Source organism: Protopterus annectens, chromosome 7.part0, assembly GCF_019279795.1.
Source record: "Protopterus annectens isolate FY-2018-M chromosome 7.part0, PAN1.0, whole genome shotgun sequence".
Lineage (NCBI taxonomy): Eukaryota > Metazoa > Chordata > Ceratodontiformes > Protopteridae > Protopterus > Protopterus annectens.
The window spans coordinates 917,459,579-917,479,866 of record NC_056739.1 but is presented as its reverse complement, the minus strand read 5'-3'; the positions used below and the strand labels follow the sequence as shown (position 1 = coordinate 917,479,866).

At 40.3% G+C, this 20,288-nt stretch overlaps 1 protein-coding gene across 4 annotated transcripts in view; it reads left to right on the top strand.

Moving 5' to 3' along the window:
• Positions 1-18,687, top strand: part of MYO9A (myosin IXA) — a 2,281,069-nt gene extending 2,262,382 nt beyond the window's left edge. For all 4 annotated transcript variants that reach the window (XM_044077496.1, XM_044077494.1, XM_044077495.1 and 1 more), the window contains 2 exons: positions 1,149-1,285; positions 17,650-18,687. In XM_044077496.1, coding sequence (XP_043933431.1) covers positions 1,149-1,285; positions 17,650-18,119 — 607 coding nt within the window. In that variant the 3' untranslated portion in view covers positions 18,120-18,687. The remainder of the gene's footprint in view (positions 1-1,148; positions 1,286-17,649) is intronic.
• Positions 18,688-20,288: the final 1,601 nt, after the last annotated feature.

Sequence of the window (20,288 nt, the reverse complement as noted above, 5' to 3'; positions counted from 1 at the left end):
GTGTATTTTGTTACTTCCTACCCTTACTTTCGGACATCTTTACAGTTTACTGGAAGCCTCAGTGACTCTCCACTAGGGTATAATTACATATGCTAAGAAAGGTGGTGTACGTAGGAGGAGTGGATAAGGCAGATTCTTATGACTAGCTAGTTTTATTTGTTAACTTTATCTTTAAAGGTATGTTATTAGATTTTATGTTTACACGATTGGTCCTAATGGCTCAGAGCATCTACTTACACTTCTAACACCCAAGTTTAACTAGTGTCCCAGACATTGGAAGACTGAGTGGGTAAGACATAGCTTTCCTTCCTTATGATCAAGGTGGGAATAGTCCATCTCTGGTTCATCCCCCAGCACCAGTTAGAAACAATCTGAGTAGAGTAAAAAGTACTTCAGTAAGCCTGCTAAGAGAAGGAATGTTCATAATAGCCTCTGTGCTACACATGCTGCCAAGCTGAGGGGAAAACAAATACAAAAGAAAAAAAAATCCATCCCTCTATGGTATAGGAGCAGTAAACTGTTGCTGCCAGCTTTGGCCTCCACTGCCTTTCTAGAACCGGAGGAAGGTAATTCCCTCCTAGAAGAGGAGTGTCATCTTTGAGTGTGTCTAGCATGATAGCATTGTAGATTGCAAAAGTCAGCATGATCTGGACCAATGTTGAAAATCAGAAAGGTCATAGATTGTCCAACAATATACAGTGCATTCCTTCTGTTACATTACATGGTTCTTGTGTCTTTGTTTATAGTAATGAACTGTTACATTGTGTGAACTGTAGTCAGTGCTGTAATTTACAGAGCATGTTAGGTAGTAAAATTCTCACTTTGTAAGTGGATGTCTAGATGAGAGGAGAGAGGGAAATGTTCACTATATAAATTATTTCATTGTGTGTGTTAGGGGAAGGAGGCCTACTGGTACAGATGCAGTTTTACCAACATTTACTTGCCCTTGTTGCTGTTTTTAGATTCAAGTGTGAAATAGTTGTCTTGTATCATATATACTTTTGTAATAATATTTAGTAATTGTACTGTAGTCCATTAAAACCATATTGCACCATAAATCAAATAATTCATTGCTCACAAATAGTTAAGAATGGTACAAACTGAATGAGATAAAATGACCACCTTCTGTTTTGCATTTACCTATTCAGAGAGGAACTGACATATGAAATGATTGCCCTTGAGCCACGAGCCTCAGATGATGAAACTCTGGAATCTGAAGCTTCAATTGGGACAGCTGACAGCTCGGAGAACTTAAATCTCGATTCTGAAGGAACCGATCGAACAGGTAAGAGTAGAATGATTTGAAGAGGTGCCATCTCCAACTAGTTGCTTCAGTTCTTGAAGGCTGAGCTAACAGTGCAGGTCTGTTAGTTGTCTTGGCACAATTAATTTCATTCAGGTAAATACTGTGTTGAAAAATGACACACAAACTACAATGATGATATAATATGAAATTTAAGGCAGGTCCAGCAGAACTCTGAAATAGAAACAATTATATTTGTATGTTGTCTGCTTACTCAAACTGCACCCTTCCTGCTAATTATCAGCTTATTTACCTCTCCATTCTGTCTCATTTTTTTTTTACTGATTTACCCATTTCTTGAGGTTTCTGCTGGCCACCAAAACTTTAATTAGGAGATATTGTTTGTGGTGTTACGGTAACCTGCTTTCATTTCATTGACTAGCCATGATGGTGAGCGTAGGAGTGTAGTAATATAACCCACCTGGGTGTCCAAGGAAAGTATGTACAGTTATGTACACACACTGTATGTCCAAGTGTAAGGCTTAGGATTGTAACTTTCCTCATCCAATGTCAGTTCCCTGCATCTCAGAACAACAACTTCTACACAGAAAGGAGAGCAGATTGTAAGGATGCCACATTTTTCACTGCAGGCCATTTTGTAACTTTCTATATTCATTACAAAATCCATCTCATTAGTGTCAAATGCACTCACTTTGCTTTTATGTTACTGGAATGACCAGTATCAGAATTCTAACTCTTAGAAGCCGTAATTGACTGTTTCTGTAAATATCGCAACATTTTAGCTTTTTTATTAGCTCTTTAGCGCACTGCTTCATGTAATGGTTTCTGTTACAGTTCATTTGATCACTTGCATTACATGGTACTCAGAATGTCTCTATGTTAATTCTTATATTCCTTACTTACTGTTGCCATATCATTGCTTTGTTACTCCTTCATTGTGCTTATCCATTTTATTTGTTATATTTGCCACCATAGCTGTAAGATGTAAAGCTTATATTGAATTGGTTTGCATACATCACTGTTCAAGAATATGTTTAGCTATCACTTAATATAATTATGTTGACAGGTTGTGTGCATGTAATAACTTGCTTTGCTGTCTGATAGTTGTCAGTACTTTGCCTTGGTGTTTATCACTCAGTAGTTTTTAAACTGTGCCCTTTATTGTTGCTCATATTGTCTTTGATCGTGCCCGACTACCTCCTCAACTCTTAATACATTCACCTTAGCTTGTCCCTGTAAATGTTAAATTCCTTTTGTGTGATATTGTCCTATTTGCTAATTTGTGTTTCACTCTTCTAGTCACAAGTGTAGAATATTCTCTCACAAATCTGTTTTCTTCATTCCTTTTGTATTGTGAGTTTTGAAGCATGTGTTTCACTCTAAAATTGTTCATAACAGGAAAGGTGGAATTTGGTATGCCTCATTATATCTGTTCCTGAGCTGTCAGCCCTGGCTCATCTCCAACAGACGTGTTCTTTACTTGTGTCTTGCCGGTTTTCTTTTTAAGTTTGAGCGTTTTGAAACCTAGAATCATGTGAAGCATTGGCAATTTGTGAGACTTTACTGAAACTACACTTTGTGGTACCTTCTTTTGTGTTGGCTTCCTGCACTTACCATATTGTAAATACTCCCGAGAAGCATGTTTGTGGTGTTATGGTGTCAGATTTGTGTAGGACTTCCAGGTTATTTTGGTTGGTTGCTCTGCTCGTGTTCATGTTGGCCATCTGAGCATTATTTGTCCCCCCTCCCCGTGGCGTGGGGCTCCTTGAATGTATACATAAGTTCATGTTGGTCATCTGATCATTATTTGTCCCCCCTCCCCGTGGCGTGGGGCTCTTGAATGTATACATAAGTGTAGAAACATGTTAAACATACTCATTATTTTTATACCTTATCCCTCCCTCCCTGCTCAACTCCACTTGCAGCTGACCTTCGTTGATTCTCTTATTCTGTAGCAGTTATGTTAGCTCCTCTTCCCTTTTTAGGTGAGAAGGCTTTAAATTGTGCCATGAGAATATCAAGGGATAAGAGTGCCAACTCCAGCATCATACTGCAGGAGGTATAATTGCATGTGCTGGATCTCCCCAAGGACAAAAAAAATACGGTGGCCTCAGCAACCTCAAAGACACAATCTTGTGCCTGTGACTGCAGTATATCTGCCTTTGATAGCTATCTGCCTTTATACTCTTTAAAGGAGATTAGGTGTGTGCTGTCAGTATTATAATTTGCAGGGATATCTGATTTACCGAAGGGTATGATTATGCCTTTTTTAGCATTTAGTGTCAGACCATGGTTTTGCCACCAGTTGTTGTTTATTCCTGGCCTATTTGTAGGATGTCATCATCTTTTGGAAATTCATTGATTGCTCCCAGCTTACAGTCATCAACAAACTTGGTGAGCCAGAGGCACCTAACATTGGCCTTCACTTCACAGAAATATAAACCAAACAGGAAGGGTCCCAACACTGTACCCAGTGGGGCACCACTACTAACAGGTTTCTTATCAGAAGTGGATTCAGCTGTCTGGAAAACATGTGTCCTGTCAGTGAGTCAGTTGGCTATCCATCTCACCATGTAGGGGTTTATGCCCAGCTCAGTAAATTTATCCCTGAGTCGGGAGTTGTGTCAAAACCTTTGGCCAGATCTAGATAAGCGGTGTGTACTGTTTTACTCTCATCCCTAGCCCTTGTGACTTTCTCAAAGAAGTCCACCAGACTGAGCAGGCAAGACCTCCCTCTGACCAAGCCAAATTGGGCCTTGTCCAGTTTTTGTCATTATTGATCAGGTGCATGATAATCCTGTCCATGGCCTTCCACATGAGACTGGTCATGCTTATGGGTCTGTAATTCCCTGGGTCAGTTGATGGGCCCCCTTTGTGCAGAGGGGTGACTGTTGCAGTCCTCCATTCCTCTAGGACAAAAGCCCATTCAGAGGCTGTGATTAAAGAGGGTTCCTACTGGCCCTGATAGATTCCATTTTAAGCTATGTAAGAAGCATCCTGGAATGTTCTCGGGAATCTTGGAGGCTGTGTTTTTGGCTTTAGCAAACACAGTAAAGTCCTGTTCCCTTGTAATGACTGGTAGGGGGGATGGTTGCTGGTATTTCTTTTGGTGTGGTAGGAGAAGGTTAAACTTGTTGGCCAGCAGATTTGCTATTTTGGTTTTTGCACTGATTTGTCTGTTCCTTCTTGGGTTTGGAGAGGATTCTTTCCTTTTGTTGAGCAACCTGTTTATGGTAGGGGTCCACCAGGATCGTTTATTTTTGCCAGTAATCATATGTTTGACTCGGACAGGTACTGCTTCCTCTATCATAGGTTTCACTTGGACAGGCACTGCCTCCTCTATCCACCTATTAATGTGGTTGTACAGTGATTTTGTGCACAGCTCAGAGTAGGCCTCAGTGTACACCTAGGCTAGAGAGAAAATGTGTTTGACAGGAACATGTGCATTTAAATGAGAACTTTGACACACATCCAATAACTATTTCAAATCATGTGCCAGTAATTACTAAGATAAAAGTGTAGGGTAATGAAGTAAAGATGAAACACTGGTGCATCCCTAGCTATCTGTTAAAAAGAAAAGAATTGAAGGGATGGGTAGTAGAAATTATTCAGGAGTGGTTTCCTGAGTATTAAAGGAATATTTTTGTTATTTCTTTTTGATTTTCCATTAGGAGGATCTTCTGGTTTTCTTAGGTCAGCAACATTATTTTGTAAATGCCATTACATACGGAAAATGTTCCTACAGGATGAGCACAAATCATTTGTTTATTGTCTAGGCCATTCCCATCAGCCTGTATACTGAAGACCATCTTCAGAAGAAATGAGAGCAGCAGATCTCCACCAATTTGTCCATAAAGAAATGCTGTCCCTCAGATTCATCACTGTTGGAAGGGCATCAAAGGAAACACTGGCGGCACCATTTCAATGAATGAGGTGGATCGCTATGGCCATTTTTTTTAACAGTCCAGCAGAGTTTTGCCTGCAGTGTGGTGAACATGCTTCTGTCAGTGTTTTTGCCAGTATAGATGAATGAGCAGCCCTCACTGACATTTTTGTTGTTTGTGCATGCTTTCTCCTACAGATGCAATACTTTGCTCCTGCCCTGGCTGTGGGGCAGGACTTGCTGGTGTGAGTGTTTCATCAAACTTCTAATATGATTTCACCAAAGCTGATTTCCCAAGTTTTTATGGTCACACCATGGAGGGCCTTATTGTCAAAGTCTCAGTGAGGAAACCAGTGAACAAATCTGAGACTTTGGGACCCTTGGTCATGGTTTCAGTACAGAGGAATGTGGAGTTACCAATTTTTCATTTTACTCCAGATGCACAGTCCATTTCCTAATGCTGAGTTTCCTTACCTAAGCTGTGTAGTGATTGCACTGACTGAAAGGCTGCCTGATTCATGGATCTTCAGGATGATCCTTTGTTTGTACCGAACACTTTACCATTTAAACCAAAAGCCCATTTCATAACAGCAATAGCCACATCTGTGGCTTACTTCAAGAAACTGTTGGTGGATACCTTTTGCACAGAAGCTACATGGGTCTTATTGTATAGGTTTGCAAAGCATTATAAACTAAATGTAGCTTTAAGACAGAGAACATAATTTGGGCTGCCATTCTTTGTGTGAATGTATTGTGAGACCACTCAAGCTTGTCTGTCGAGGACTTGGTCTGACTATTACAGTTCAGATTGGAGTAACTCCGATACAAAAGTTATGCACTTATCATAATGATAGATCTGGTTGGTCCTTATCTGTACACTGTAATATGACCACCTCTTTCCCCTTACTAAGTTGTCACATCTGCACCAACCTGATGGAGAGTATAGTGGTCTTGTTTACCCTTGTGGTGAAGGTGTATTATCCTTTCTTTTCTGTGTATAGTTATACAACTCAAAGTTGCTAGTGAAGGTTTTAAGCCATATAATTATTAGTTCCTTTCCTCAGGTGCGTTAAGCAGGCAGACTCAATCTGGAGAGTGTTATTGCACCAGTGCATGAAGGGAATTGGGGTGGGTAGCCAAGCTGACAGGGGATTCCAAATGATGCTAAGAGGAGGCACCTGCGGCAAGCAGTCCAGCTGTCCACTTGGCACAGACAAGGATGAACCATATCTATCATTATGTTAAGTGTATAAATTTCATATCTTGAACTGTAATATGAGTACCCACCATCTGCCCCTTACAGTAGTTCTTTCTTATTTAATCCTCAGAATTCTTCTTCTTTTTGGCTAGCTCATCCTTGAACAAGAAGGAAGCCACACTCTTATTTTATTTAAGTTCTATCAGCAGTGATGAAGTTTAGAGAAAAAGTGCTCTCTTTAATTTCTGCAAGCCTTTTGAGCTTCTAATACCATGACAGGAGTGGACCCGATGCCTAAATAAAAGTATGGTTAAAATTCATGAAATTAGTATTGTTTCAGTCTTTGATGTTAGTCAGAAGTGCTCTTCACAGCACCTGCAGTGTGCCCAAAATTGACTGCAGTTCACACAGAGTTACATGTATCACTAGCATGTTTAAATGATTTCCACCAACAAATGCTAGTATTTTATGACTTTGTGCTTCTGTATACGTAAGACACTGTATTCACCTGGTGTAGCAATTTCAGTGATTGATGCTAGTTTTGTCTTCTTTTTTTGGACTACTATACCTGTTTTTCTCACATCTATTTTTTGGAACTGTTGGTAATGGGTGATCCCATGTGATATAAACTTCATCATTCTCTGTAATGCTTTGTGCCTTATGTTTCCAGTGCTTCTCAGCTACTTCAGTATTGTAATGTTTACACAATCTTTACTGTGTATTGCTTTTATCACATCTGTCTTTCTAAGTATTTTTGTTGATTTGTTACCTCTTTTAGGCTCTTCTAGTGTTGACCTCAGTTTGTAGTGAAATCCTTTGTCTAGAGGCCCAAATATTTTCTTAGTGAGAGAAAGTGAACAGAACTGGTTTAATCTAACCAAGGCATTCCTGCAACTGTTATGGTTTGGATATTTGGTCTGGTTTCTGTTCTGTGCCTTAAATAGCCAGTGTTTTAAATCAGATATACCTGTTGCTCAAGCTACTGCAGAGAGACTGACCTAGAGCCAGCTGTGATATTGAGAAAAGATAATAGTTTATTTTCATTTATCGTCTGCACTTTTGATTTAATGTCTCTGTAATCTGTACAACTGTTTTTTCCCACCTACCCTCCCAGTAGTTGTGGTGGTCTTTTTGTCTTGGTGGCTTTGAGTTGACCGCCTCTGGTATAAAGGTGATACTGGACACTCCCTCCAGTCACATTACATTAGCTCATTCTACTGTTAATAGTGAGAACTTAGCAAAAGGCCCCCCCTTTAGCTTCTGGATCTTGAATTATCTCATTATTTTCTGTCTTTTCACTTTCTACTAAAAAAAAAAAAAAAAAAACTGTTTCTTGCCTTTCCTAGAACTAGTGTAGTCCAGATACACATTTGCTGTATCCAGGACTTTTTCTAAGCTTATGAGTGGTGTTCTTCAATTTTTCCCTTAGATCTGCTAGTTCTCTGCTCTCCTGCACTTTTACCAGCTTATTAGTCCAGCACCTTACCAGACTTCTTGTAGCAATTATTGTAGCACACAACAGTGCTACCAGCACTAAACGTTCTACAAGGAAACAGCTCCAGTACTTATTATTAATGCCCACCCCTCCAGGCATGTCTAAAGGTCAGTTCCCTGTGCTTTCTCCAATTAACCTGGTGAGCTTGGGCATCCTGAGACAATGTAGCAACTGCCTCATGTACACCGACAACCCTCTCCTCTTACCTCCCAACACTCAGACTTGCGAGAGATGCACTTGTATACCCAAATTGGAAGCCTTGCACTCTGCAGCCAAGACCGGAATAGCTGGTCAAGAGGAGAAGGTCAACACTTGCACCACATAACATGGAACACATAGTCGTCCAGAGCACACACCAGCACTGCCTTCACATAAAAACACAAACCACACACCCACCTTCACAGAGGCTCTCAAAAAAATCTACAGAAACAGCAGAGACCTCCAAGGCAGAAATGCACTCGACCACCACAACACAACACTGATCACGAGGCACATAACTCTGAGAGTGTGCCACTCAACCAAAGCCCCAGAGGCAAAACAGCATGCCCAAACACTAGTCATAGGTGACTCGATAATGAGGCACACTGATGTCCCACTCACTAGGTTGAATAAGGAGAAAGTAATAGTCAGCTGCCTGTCAGATGCCAGGATCTGCCACGTAACACACGCACTCAGGTCCCTCAACAACAGGTACAAATATGACTCTGTCATTGTACATGTGGGTGTGAATGACCTGAGACGTACCTCCCTGGATTACATGAAAAGAGACATGGAGGAGCTCTCCGATTATGTAGCCCAGACTGGTATGACCCTAGCCCTGAACAGTCTCCTACCATCACCCAGAATGATACCAAAATACAAGCAAAAAATGATTGATTTCAACAATTGGCTAAGTTTCTGGTGTCATTCTAAGGGGATCCAGTATCTGTCTGCCTGGGATTACATGATTGACAGACCAAGATACTTTGCCAGAGGTGGCCTGCGTCTGTCACCCCTGGGCTTCTGGATACTGGCCAAGGCTCTTGCCACCCCTACAGTGCCTTTTTTAGGCAGTGTTCCAAAGACCAAATTACCACCCTAACAGTTACAAACAAATGCAATCTGAGGGTCATTCTGCGTTTTCGTCCAAAAGACTTCATCAGATAAAACTGCCATATTTTAAAATCCTTTTATACAAAATTATTTCATTCCTATCCAATCATATTGTGCTTACATTTCAAAAATGGACAAATGAAATTCAGTATTTCTTTTTTCATACTGAATAATACATTCATACTTATGTTCAGTTAAAATGTTAAAATCAAGTTATTTCTTTAATAAAATTCAAAGGTTTTTTTGTAAGAACATTAAAATTCATTCATTGAATAATGTTATTCTGTCTTTCATAAACTTTTATGTTTGTGTATGTTTCATTGTTAGGGGCATGGTGCTTGGAATCCCTTACTATCCTCTATTTACTGGGGAATAGTGCCACCTACTGGCCTTGTTTGTTTTAGTTTATTTAATCATATCTTGTTAGCTTTTAACCTTAATAGTGGCAAAATAGAGATGTGTTCATTCAAACCTGTTATTAGTGACCATAGATGTGGTGGATTTATTTGGATCTATACCATACGAAGAAGGTATCAAAATGTTTGAAGAGGAAGTATTCAAAGACAATAAAATGACATTTGAGGACAAAGCGTGTACAGGTCTGATGGACTTGGTTTTAAGAAACAATTTTTTGGTCCATCAAGGAGAGTTTTTTCAACAAATTCAGGGGTTTGCAATAATTTAGTCCTTGCCAACTGGGAGAGTCTGTATGAAAAAGAAATACTGAATTTCATTTGTCCATTTTGGATTTTAAAATATGGCAGTTTTATCTGATGAAGTCTTTTAACTGGAATCAGTGCATCTATTTTCTTCCTTCTGCTTCTTTTTTGGAGTTTTATTGGTGACAGTTGAAGGTGGCCGTAGAGAACTATTTTAATCTGAGGGTCATGCTGCTCAACGCTCGAGGTCTAAATCTCAAAATGCACTCACTTGAAGCACTCCTTAAAATGGAAAACATCGACATTTGTATAGTAAGAGAGACCTGGTTCAAGGCAGCAGAGAGCACCCCTGCACTACCAAGCTATAACTCATTCCATACCTTTCGGCCCCAGAACTTGGACCAAAGCTCCAAAGGCAGTGGTGTTTCCATATTTATAAAGGATGCACACTCCTCCAGACTGGTAGCCCAACATGATGCATCAGAGATACTTCAGGTGCTGCTAACACTGGGTAAGATAACGATTCAGGTCATAGACTGCTATAGGTCCCCACCCATGACCCAAGACTCACACTCCATGTTCCTAAGCACCCTGGAGAATATTAGGGTCCAACCTAACACTCTCATACTGGGCGACTTCAATTACCCCTCCATTAACTGGGAAAACTACTCATGTACCAATGCACTTGCCCAACGTTTCCTAGAATTCATTAATTCTAATGCCCTGGACCAGCTCATTCTTACCCCCACTAGAGGTAGCAACATCCTTAACCTGGTCATTACTAACATGGGTGACCATTGCTCTGTACCAATAGTCAACTCCTCCCTGGTTAGATCCGACCAGAAACTAATCACCTTGGAAATCCCCCCCTGCAAAGGTAACCACCATGAAAAACTTCCCCAAAGCTAACTTTGGGATCCTAAAAACAGAAGTGGCTAACTTAATGGCACCCATGCAATTGAAGAACAGCTGCATAACCGCCAAATCCTACACTAATGCCCTATATATGAACGCGTATCAATGCATGGATTTTGCCATACCCAACAGAACCACGATGCTCTCCTCCAAAAAAAGGAAGCCAATCTGGTGGTCCCCTGCCATAAACAAACTCTACAACAGAAGTTGGAAACTGATGAGAAATGAGGTGAATTCCCAAGACTGGAAAAACTCCCTTTTCAGCCTCAACAAAAAGTTGAGATCCCTCATCAAATCCTCTAAAGCTAGCTATGAAAACAGAACTGCAGCAGATAGTAAAGACAACCACAAGGCCTTCTATAGTTATGTAAAGAATTTCCATGGCAATACCCAGATTTGCTCGGAGCTGTTGCACAATGGCACCTCCTGTACTGAGCCAACAGATATTGCCAATGTACTGGCCGACAAATTCATTGCCAACTTTACCCCTCTCTCCCCCACCAAAGGACCAATCACAATACCAGTAGATTGCCAGTCACCCAGTATTACTGCTGCACAGGTTAAAACAGCACTGTCCAAGGCCATGAATACAGCTTCTGTGGGATCTGACAATATCCCTGGCTTTGTTCTACATGAACAACAGAGTGAAATGGAACCTCACCGGTGTGCCCTGTTCCATCACAGCCTCACTTCAGGCTTTGTCCCTACTGAGTGGCGCACTGCGACACTCATCCCTCTCCACAAAGGAGGAGTGACTACAGACCCTAGGAACTATCGTCCCATTAGCCTGTTAAGTCTGATATGCAAAGCTATGGAACGCATCATCATGGACCTAATAAACAAAGGTATAGGGAACCTCTAAATTCTTGATCCCACACAGTTTGGTTTTGTGAAGGGTAGATCATGCCTGCTCCACCTGGTCAACTTCTCTGACTCAGTCACCAGAGCTGTGGATGAAGGCAAGGTGGTTCATACAGCCTACCTTGATCTGGCCAAGGTCTTTGATACCTTCCCCACTCAGGATTCATAAAAAAACTCGCTAAGCTAGGCATCAACTCCTATATCACTAGGTGGGTTGCAAACTGGCTCACAGATAGAATCCACAATGTGAAAGTGGCTGACTCCAAGTCAGACTATCGACCAGTCATGAGTGGAGTCCCACAGGGTTTGGTCCTGGGTCCTCTCCTGTTTGGTATCTACTTCTCTGACGTCCAGGCCAACACAAAGGGACTCTGGCTGACAAAGTTTGCAGACGATTGCAAGTTGGGAGCCATAATTAACTCCCCAAGTGATGTTGACTTCCTACAGAAAGGCCTCACTGAGACCAATGACTGGTGTCAGAACCATGACCTTAAGCTCAATGCCAAAAAATGTGTCGTCATCCCCTTTGGGAAAAAACCCAGTTCCCATGAATTACCACATTGATGGTAGTCCACTAAACACAGAAGGTGTCATAAGAGATCTGGGAACACAGTTTGACAGCAACCTCTCTTTTGACCACCACATTGCCACTGTGGTCAGAAAGTCCTTCTATGTGGCACATCTCATTACTAAGGGTTTTGCATCCAGGAAGAAAGAGGTCATTGTCTCCCTCTAGTCTTCCCTCATTAGGCCAATCATCGAGTACAATGCCCCATTTGGCATGTACCTCACTAGACACCTACAACAACTGGAGAGGCCACAAAAATACCTCACAAAGAGGATCTTAGGCCTTAAACAACTGTCCTATATGGACAGACTCAAAAACTCCCAACTATTCTCTGTTTCATATCGCCTACTTAGAGCCGATCTCTGCTTGACTTACAAAGCCATGTCTGACCCAGCACTGTTAGAAATGCTGCATCTAAAGAAATCTCAGTCCGTCTGCACTACACGCTCCAGAGACCTCAAACTCATTACCACAATCAACAGAACAAGCTGGAGGGACTGGTTCATAACCCAGAGACTGCCCATGCTATGGAATAGACTTCCCATACATGGCAAGTGAGCACCTCACTGGCCCTCTGCAAGAGAAATCTTGATGAGTGGATGGGAAATAGAAAATTCACCCCGGGGATCGCTTCAGTGGCTCTGCTTGACAGAGGCACTGGGAACTAAGGTTGAGTGGCATGATGCCAGGGTAATCCTATGGGCTAGGCTTCTAAAAGCTCCAGGGCCATTAGCCTAGTGCACACCTATGAACCTAACAGTGACACTTTTTGTATTAATTGCTTTATAGTTTTCTCTATTTGATAGTTCCATGATGACATTTCATTTCCTCCCTTATTGCCCTGTATTTTTGTGCTAAGACATTATCTGTTATTAATTTGGCTGCACAGTAATATATCCTATTTACTTCTTTCATGTCACTTGAATTTCTGTTAATAGTCAACTGTGTTCATATGTTTTATCAGACTTCTAACATTTTGGGTCTTGTTGACTTTCTGTAATCTGTTTCTTTCATCAATCGTAATATGTCTATCCATCTCTCTTTTTTTTAAATCAAGCAGTCTTCCCTTAGATTATTTTCTTCTTAACTGAGGGCACATTCTTTGTTGTCTGTTTCCTGTGGGTATTCTACAGAAACTTCCAGAACTTCTTGCGACATGTTTTCTTCAGCTGCGTCCTGCGTCATCCATTGCTCTTTCATATGGGAGCTCACTGGCCTGTCACTACACACTGACTGCATCAGAGTTGCCACGGTCTCCTGTTTCTTCCCTTACTGTGCAGCTCCCAACTGAAGTGTTGTACTCATTTCCTTCTGAAGGCGGCAACGTGTCTTAATGTGGCAACTGATCAGATGCCTCCCATTCTACCTGTTTTTCCTTAATATGGGGACTCACTGTTCTATAATGCTGTGGTGTTACCAGAGTTGAATTTTCAACACTAAATCCTTCAGTTCGCAGGTAATTCAGAACTTCAGTTTCTGTTTCTGTAAATTCTCCATTACTATTCATTTTTTCTACTTTTCCCCTTTGTTTTTGTATTTTTTTATTGTAAATTTTTCCATAGCAGGATGCCTTTGCCTGTATTTCTCTTCAAATATCTTTGATGCTGTTTTTTTTACTGATTAGCTTTGCTTTCTCCTTTGCATAAGTATTTCACTACATTAAATTTTATTTTCTTTCCCTGTCCACATTTTTTCAGATCTCTCCCACTCCATCTGTTTCTCCTTATTTTGGGGACTCATTGTTCCATCATGCTGTGAAATGACCTGTCTTAAACTTTCTATAGTAAATCCTACATTCCCCCTTTGTGAAACTTTCCATATTTGGTAACCATTGCCTGTATTTTTGTTCAAATATTTGTGGAGCTGTCTTTTTTGTGTTGCTTAGTTTGGATTTCTCCTTTGCATAACTATTTTACTACATCAGATCTCTGTGCATTTCCCATGCTTAAAGAATGTCCATATTTCTGTTTTATACCTTTCAAAATTGTCTTGATTTTGTTGCTTAAATTTTACACTTCCTCAATCACTTTTTCCAAATGGCCCAAGGTTTCTTGGTCTATATAATGTTTTTCATGAATCTGTTGTATTAAAGAGCACAAGTTTGCATTTGAAGCTTTTGACATTTTTTCTTGTGCAAGTGTTTTTCTTTCCTCTGATTTCTCTCTTAATCTTTTTGAACATCCTCTATCTAGAAATTCTGAGTTTCTTGTTTAATAGTAACAATACATAGTGTAATTTCTTTCTTATTCTCTTTAATCCACTCTGTCATCTTTGAGTGTTTTTTGGCCTGTCACTTTTGGGCTGCATCCTTCTTCTGGGCATGGCCTAACCTCATTGTAGGAATGTTTCCATGTATTAAGGATTCTACACTGTCATTTTTTTCCAGTCTTGCCATCAATGTGCCTACCGGGATTGAGCACTTTTTTATTCTGGGACTTGTGCAACCAGCTGCCTTTTTATTTTTTTAACTTACTTCTGCCCATGATATATGCTATGTAAAATACAGTCTATATATCAGTGTTGCCTTGGTGAGATTTTGTAAAACCGTGGTCCACCTCATGAAGGTACTCACCAAGACTTCAGGATGAATTCAGTTCCAGAAATGCTACTCTCCTTTGCTTGCTGATTTTATCATCTCTCCATCCAGACCCCTAGTCCACCAGCGTTCTGTGGTGCTAGAAAGAGTATGTAGGTGAAGACCCTTCAGTTGTAGTCCTTAAAGATCTATAATTGTGATGTGTTGTTATATAACAACAGTTTTCTGTCTAAGATAGATTTTGAAATTTATCCTGAATCAAGTTATTAATCTACTTAGTAGTTTATGGAGGGGATTTAAAATGTGTAAGTCTTCTTCAGTATATTAGATGTCAGAAAGACAATGAAACATTATATGGTTCACATAAAGCCTTAATCCGCTCATAACACTTGCTGCCTTTGTCGGAGTAGGCTGTTGCATCGGTTGTGTCAACTTGTAATTTTTTTTAACCAAAGAAAGGATTAAAACCCCTCCCTGACCACATCCGATGCCATTTTATAAGGAGGTGGCAACTGCTTTTTATGAAATTTGGAGACTGTGTCAGGCCTGTAAAACAATATTTGTAGGTACCTGATCCAAACCCCATACCTTCACTAATCATTACAGCCTTCAAATGTACATTGAGCGTTAATAGCATAATAGAATAATGTCCTGAATCACCACATTTTCATAATTTCCCTGCATTAGAATGATTGTAATGAGTAACACGGACCTGCTGAATGGGATTACCTTGAAAAAGACGACTTGTTAGATAGCAACATGCAGCAATGCCAGACTTTTGAGAGCATATCATCCAGCAGTTTTTCTTGCATGTCTGAAATGTATCTTGAAGAAGAAAGACTAGAGTTATTGTAGCCCCTATATAACAGAATATTGTGACCTTCTTATCCAGCTGGTTTGGTACGAGCTTTACCTTGAAGTGGATCGGTACTCATACCAGGTTTGGTTTGCTTTCCTTTCCATTCTCTAAGGAGATCATTCCTTTGTCTTCCTTGGTCTCTTCTCAGATTGTATTTTAGTGCACAGGAAAGAAATGAATTGTAAAGTCTGTCTGCTGATGTGCTTTACATCTATGCTAGTGATGATAATGTCACATCTCCGTATCCACTGCTTCTATTAACAGTGTAATTTCTAGTATACATTTATTGTATTCAGTTTTTATTTGTTGCTAAAATTCTTAGTCAGTCTTCAACTCCCCCCACCTAGTACTTGTGCTGACCTTGACTCGTTTGTAAATATATATTGTACACTATCAAAGATGCCACTTTCCGTCATGTGTAATTTTTGTAAATGTATTTTTTTGTGCTCAATCCTTTTCATGTTTCTGTATTTTCCTATTTGTACTGTTTCACTATTACTACTATGTAATGCCCAGAATGTATGTTTCCATTTTACTGTGAGGTTATGTATGTAATTTTACCTATGGAGCTCCTCACATCATGGATGGATTTTATTCCACAGCATAGGGGAGTCTTGAGTGGATTTTGGGTCCCTTTATCTTTTGGTGAGGACTTTTTAGGTCTCTCCAATTGCTGCAGATGTCTGGTGAGATCAGGTGGGCATAGAAGGTCTTTTCTAACCACTTCAAGCAATGTGAGTGAAAAAAAAGGCCACTGGTCAACCTGGGTCCCCAGGTCCCTGATAACCTCTTCTGTGCTTAGTGGATTGCCACCTTAAACATTGACTATTTTCTGAGCATCTGGGGTTCCACCTTCCAGGGTCTAACATAGCTGAAAAAAATTATGATTGTCCTTTGAATCCATGGCAATTTTTCTCTCAAAAATTGGCCTTAGTTGATTTTGTGACTTCCCTTTTATGGATTTTGTTCTATCTCCTCCTCTTTTTGTTGTTAAAGTTAATATTAACCAGGGTCCACCAGACTTGACGCTGGCCCCTGTGGTCTTGGTTTTATTTTATTTTGGATTGCCTGATCCATGCTGTCCTGGTTCATAGAATAGCAGGTATTAGGGCTTCTTTCGAGCTGGGTTTGGGTTTTCCTCTCTGGCTCAGGGGCCTTGGGATACTACCCAGTCTTGAATAGTGTGAAGTTTTTTTTAGAGAAGTTCTTCACTATGGTCTTTGTTTGGGGGTTGAGTAATGTTCCTATCTATATTCGGGTAGTTTGAGTCACAATTAATGATGGTGTTTGGAGATATATTTATACCCCTCTCCAGTTCAGAGAGGTGGGGTGGGTGAGAGTTTGAGAGGGTGGCCTGTAGCATAGCATGCTACAATTTGAGCAGTTTTTTGCCTATGGTTAGTTGCACCTGGATGGTTCAAGCATCCAGGCAGACACACTGGATCCCCCTTTTGAATGACACCAGACATTAAGCCAATTGTTAAAGCTGATCATCTTGTCTCTATATTGTGGCATCATTCTTGGTGAAGGAAGGATACTGCTCAGGGTATAAACCCATAACCTTTAACCAGAAATTCTCCAGTCAGCTCAGCAGAGTCCTCCTTCTCCAGACCATTTGCAGACACCTTATTTAACCTTAACTAAAAATAACTCGGCTGAAAGCCAAGTGCCCCAACCAGAACCACACACTGGACACTGGGCTCTCAATCAGCTTTTCTCCTCTGGTCTCCACTGAAAATGGACTTCTGGCTCATTTGGACTAACCTGGTTAATAAATGCCAGATAAATAAGTAAATAAATAGTGATGGGAACATGATGGGATGTAGTTCCATAGTGAAAGATGCTGATGAATCATTCTAGCTGACTCCCCATTATAAAGTAGAGAGTCAAATGAATAGTAATGACTTGCTTGCTTGGATGATTTAAGCTCTTGCATGGTAAGTTCCTGTACAAAAATTTGATCATGTGCAGTTGGCTTACTGGTGAAATTTAAATTTTAATTGCATTTCTTTGATTTTAAGCTTTGCACCCAATGCTACATGGCTGCTTTCATTCAGCTTCAGAGGAGTAGTTACCAGTTTTGCAAAGTCTGAAAGCACTGTGGGTAGAATAACCTATTATATTTGTTAGATGTCTCCTGCTTTTAGTAATAGCATTTTGAATTAATTCTTTTTAACATCTCACCGAAGAACCTTATAAAAATACATTACATGAAGTGATCAGAATCGTAATGTAATTTTATTTCCAACTGTTATTTAAAAGGCACTGCTGAGGACATACCATTGACTGTTTCTAACTGCCGTTTTTGTCTTCAAACAGAGAGAAGCTTGGCATTAAGCTTTGCTCGACATGGGAAGATGACTCCTACCAGCAAAGCACGAAGACAGCTGAAGAAGCAGTCTGACTCTGTTGATTCTGCTGAATCTGGAAGATATTCTCCTCCGACATCATCCGCATCCTGCATACCGCAGAGGGCACGAAGGCGTTTTCATTTCCGTTCCAAATCCCCCTCCCCAGCACCTTCAGTGACAACAGTATCTTCTACTGAATACTCAGAGGTGGATGGGCCTCTGAGACAAACTAGAGGTCAAGATGACAGCCCGCAGTATACCAGTAGAGGGACATTTAACCCTGAAAAAGGCAAACAGAAACTGAAAGCAGTGAAAGTTTCACCTCAGAAACCCAAAGAATGTCCTGAAGGGGGAGTAGGGAAGAAAAAAAACAATGAGTCAGACTGCAGATCTTCACAACAAGTGGTTCTCCTTGGGAACAATGAGTTCATGGTGTGAGTTTGTGAGTTGTTAAAGATATGGTCAGTTTTATAGAAATCTGGTCAGCAGTGGTCTTTGGTAACGTCTGTACTGAGAACTGTTGCCTAGTCCTCAATAGCAACACCATCCACCTGTCACTCAGAAATGCCATTGCTACTACTAACAGGATATGGAATCAGACTCCTTTGCAAACTTTTGCAAAAAGTTTCTAGGTCTCTTCTATGGCCTTGTGTGCATTCGCTGTTTCTTTCTAGCTACTGGAAAATGAATCCAACTGTCTTGTTATTGTGCAGTTGGATTTCATGATGGAAGCTACAGAGACTGCAAGAAGAAATTGCACAATGTCTTCATCTACGCAGGAATCTGGGTCAGGTGCTGGAAACAGGCTCAGTGCTGACCAGTTTTGGATACTGGGAGCAGCTTATTGTGGCTGTATCAGAAAAGAGACTCCAGTGTCACTTATCTTCATCTTCTTTCAGGAAGAAGTAATACAAATGCCTTGTGGGACCGAAGTATAATTGCACTCCAGTGGTGTGTTGTAAAACAAAACTGTAAAAAAATAAAAAAAAAATACACTAGAGGTTTACATACAATCATAAACTCCATAACTTCTCTGGGTAACAGAAGCTTTTTTGAGGGACTAGGAGCAATGCCAGAGATCGCTGCAGTGGAAGTAGAAACCAGTTGCAAACACTGGCTATCTTTAGCCATGTAATGTCCTATAGTCAGGCCAAAATAATAGTGGGGGTTCTGGAGGAAGAAAACAAGTTAACCATGAGCTTACTGCTGCTCTGCATAGACTGACATTTTTTTTCATGGAAAATGCTTTATCGTTGGGATGGGGAGGGTGAGACCAGCTTGGCTGACAAATACTGCATTCACATTCTGTCAGTCAAGTGGCAAAAGTTTTGTGAACAAATGCTCTATTTAATCACCAGAAAATGAAAGACAGTAATGCATGAGACAGTTTTAATACACTCTGCCAAAATTAATGTGATTAGTCAAACCATAAAGTTCTGTGACCCATCAGTATTAAAAAAAATGCAAGGACTTGAATTTTTTTTCCTTTTCCTTTTAGTCTGGGTTCTGGCATTAACTGTAAATGTTATTTTTGTCTGCATTATGATTGTTATTGTTGATGTTGTTTTACAGTAGACGAAATCTCTCTTGGAGACAGAGAGGGCAGATGGGTAGTGGTAATAGCCTATTAAAATAATGAAGAGCAAGAATACCTGTTTGGTTAAGGAGGCTGCTTATCATATCACAAGATGAAATATTAGGTCATCACACATGAGCTTCATTTTTTTAATGGAGACCTTTTAGCTGTGGGCATCACAAACTGCCAAGCCACCCTGATTGTTTACTGACATCTGCTTTTGAGTAAACAGTAGCAGTTGTGTTTCTGTTCTGTATATATTCAACCTGTCCTTCTGCTATACTGCAACTTTTGTCAGGTGAAACCTGTGTGATGAAATCCTGCCTTTGCATCCTGTGACCACAACAGTGAATTGTACTAAGAAAATGTGCACAGATAATGTTAATCCAGAAATGAAGTACATGTCCACTAGCTGTTAGTACAAAAAACTATATCTGCTTCCTAGTTTTGCTTCCTGGTTGACCCGACTACTGGAACTTGCAAGTGGTTACAGGAAAATCAGGTTTGCGTTATTGTTACGACTGTATTTGTTGCTTTACCAGCTGTGAATGCTTTTTGTTTTTATTTTAATGTTTATATATAAAGACACACTACCTAAGCAGAGGGAGAGCCTGTGGGACTGGTACTTTGTAAAATATAATAAAAAATATAAAACAGAAGCCAAGACCAAAGGCAATGGAGGGATGCTGTGCTAGTGGTTGTAGAAGTGTATCCATTTACTGAAAATTGGGAATCAGCAGCTTTTGTCTATAGCTACAACAACTGAGTAATGAGTGTAGACTGATGGTGTCGTGTGAATAATAGGTCTTTTATAACTTACATGTTTTTCCTCGTGATCCATTATTGAGTGAACCTGTGCTTGGAGGTACTTAAGACAGACCTGTTCTGGAAGGTTAGAGCATTGAATAAGACCTTATGCTATAAAAATGTAAGCATCACTTTATATATACTAGAACAAAACTTCAAACCTTTATAGCATTTTGCAACCACCTTTTTGTCAATGGCAGAGCAGCAAGATCAGAGTTGCTGTT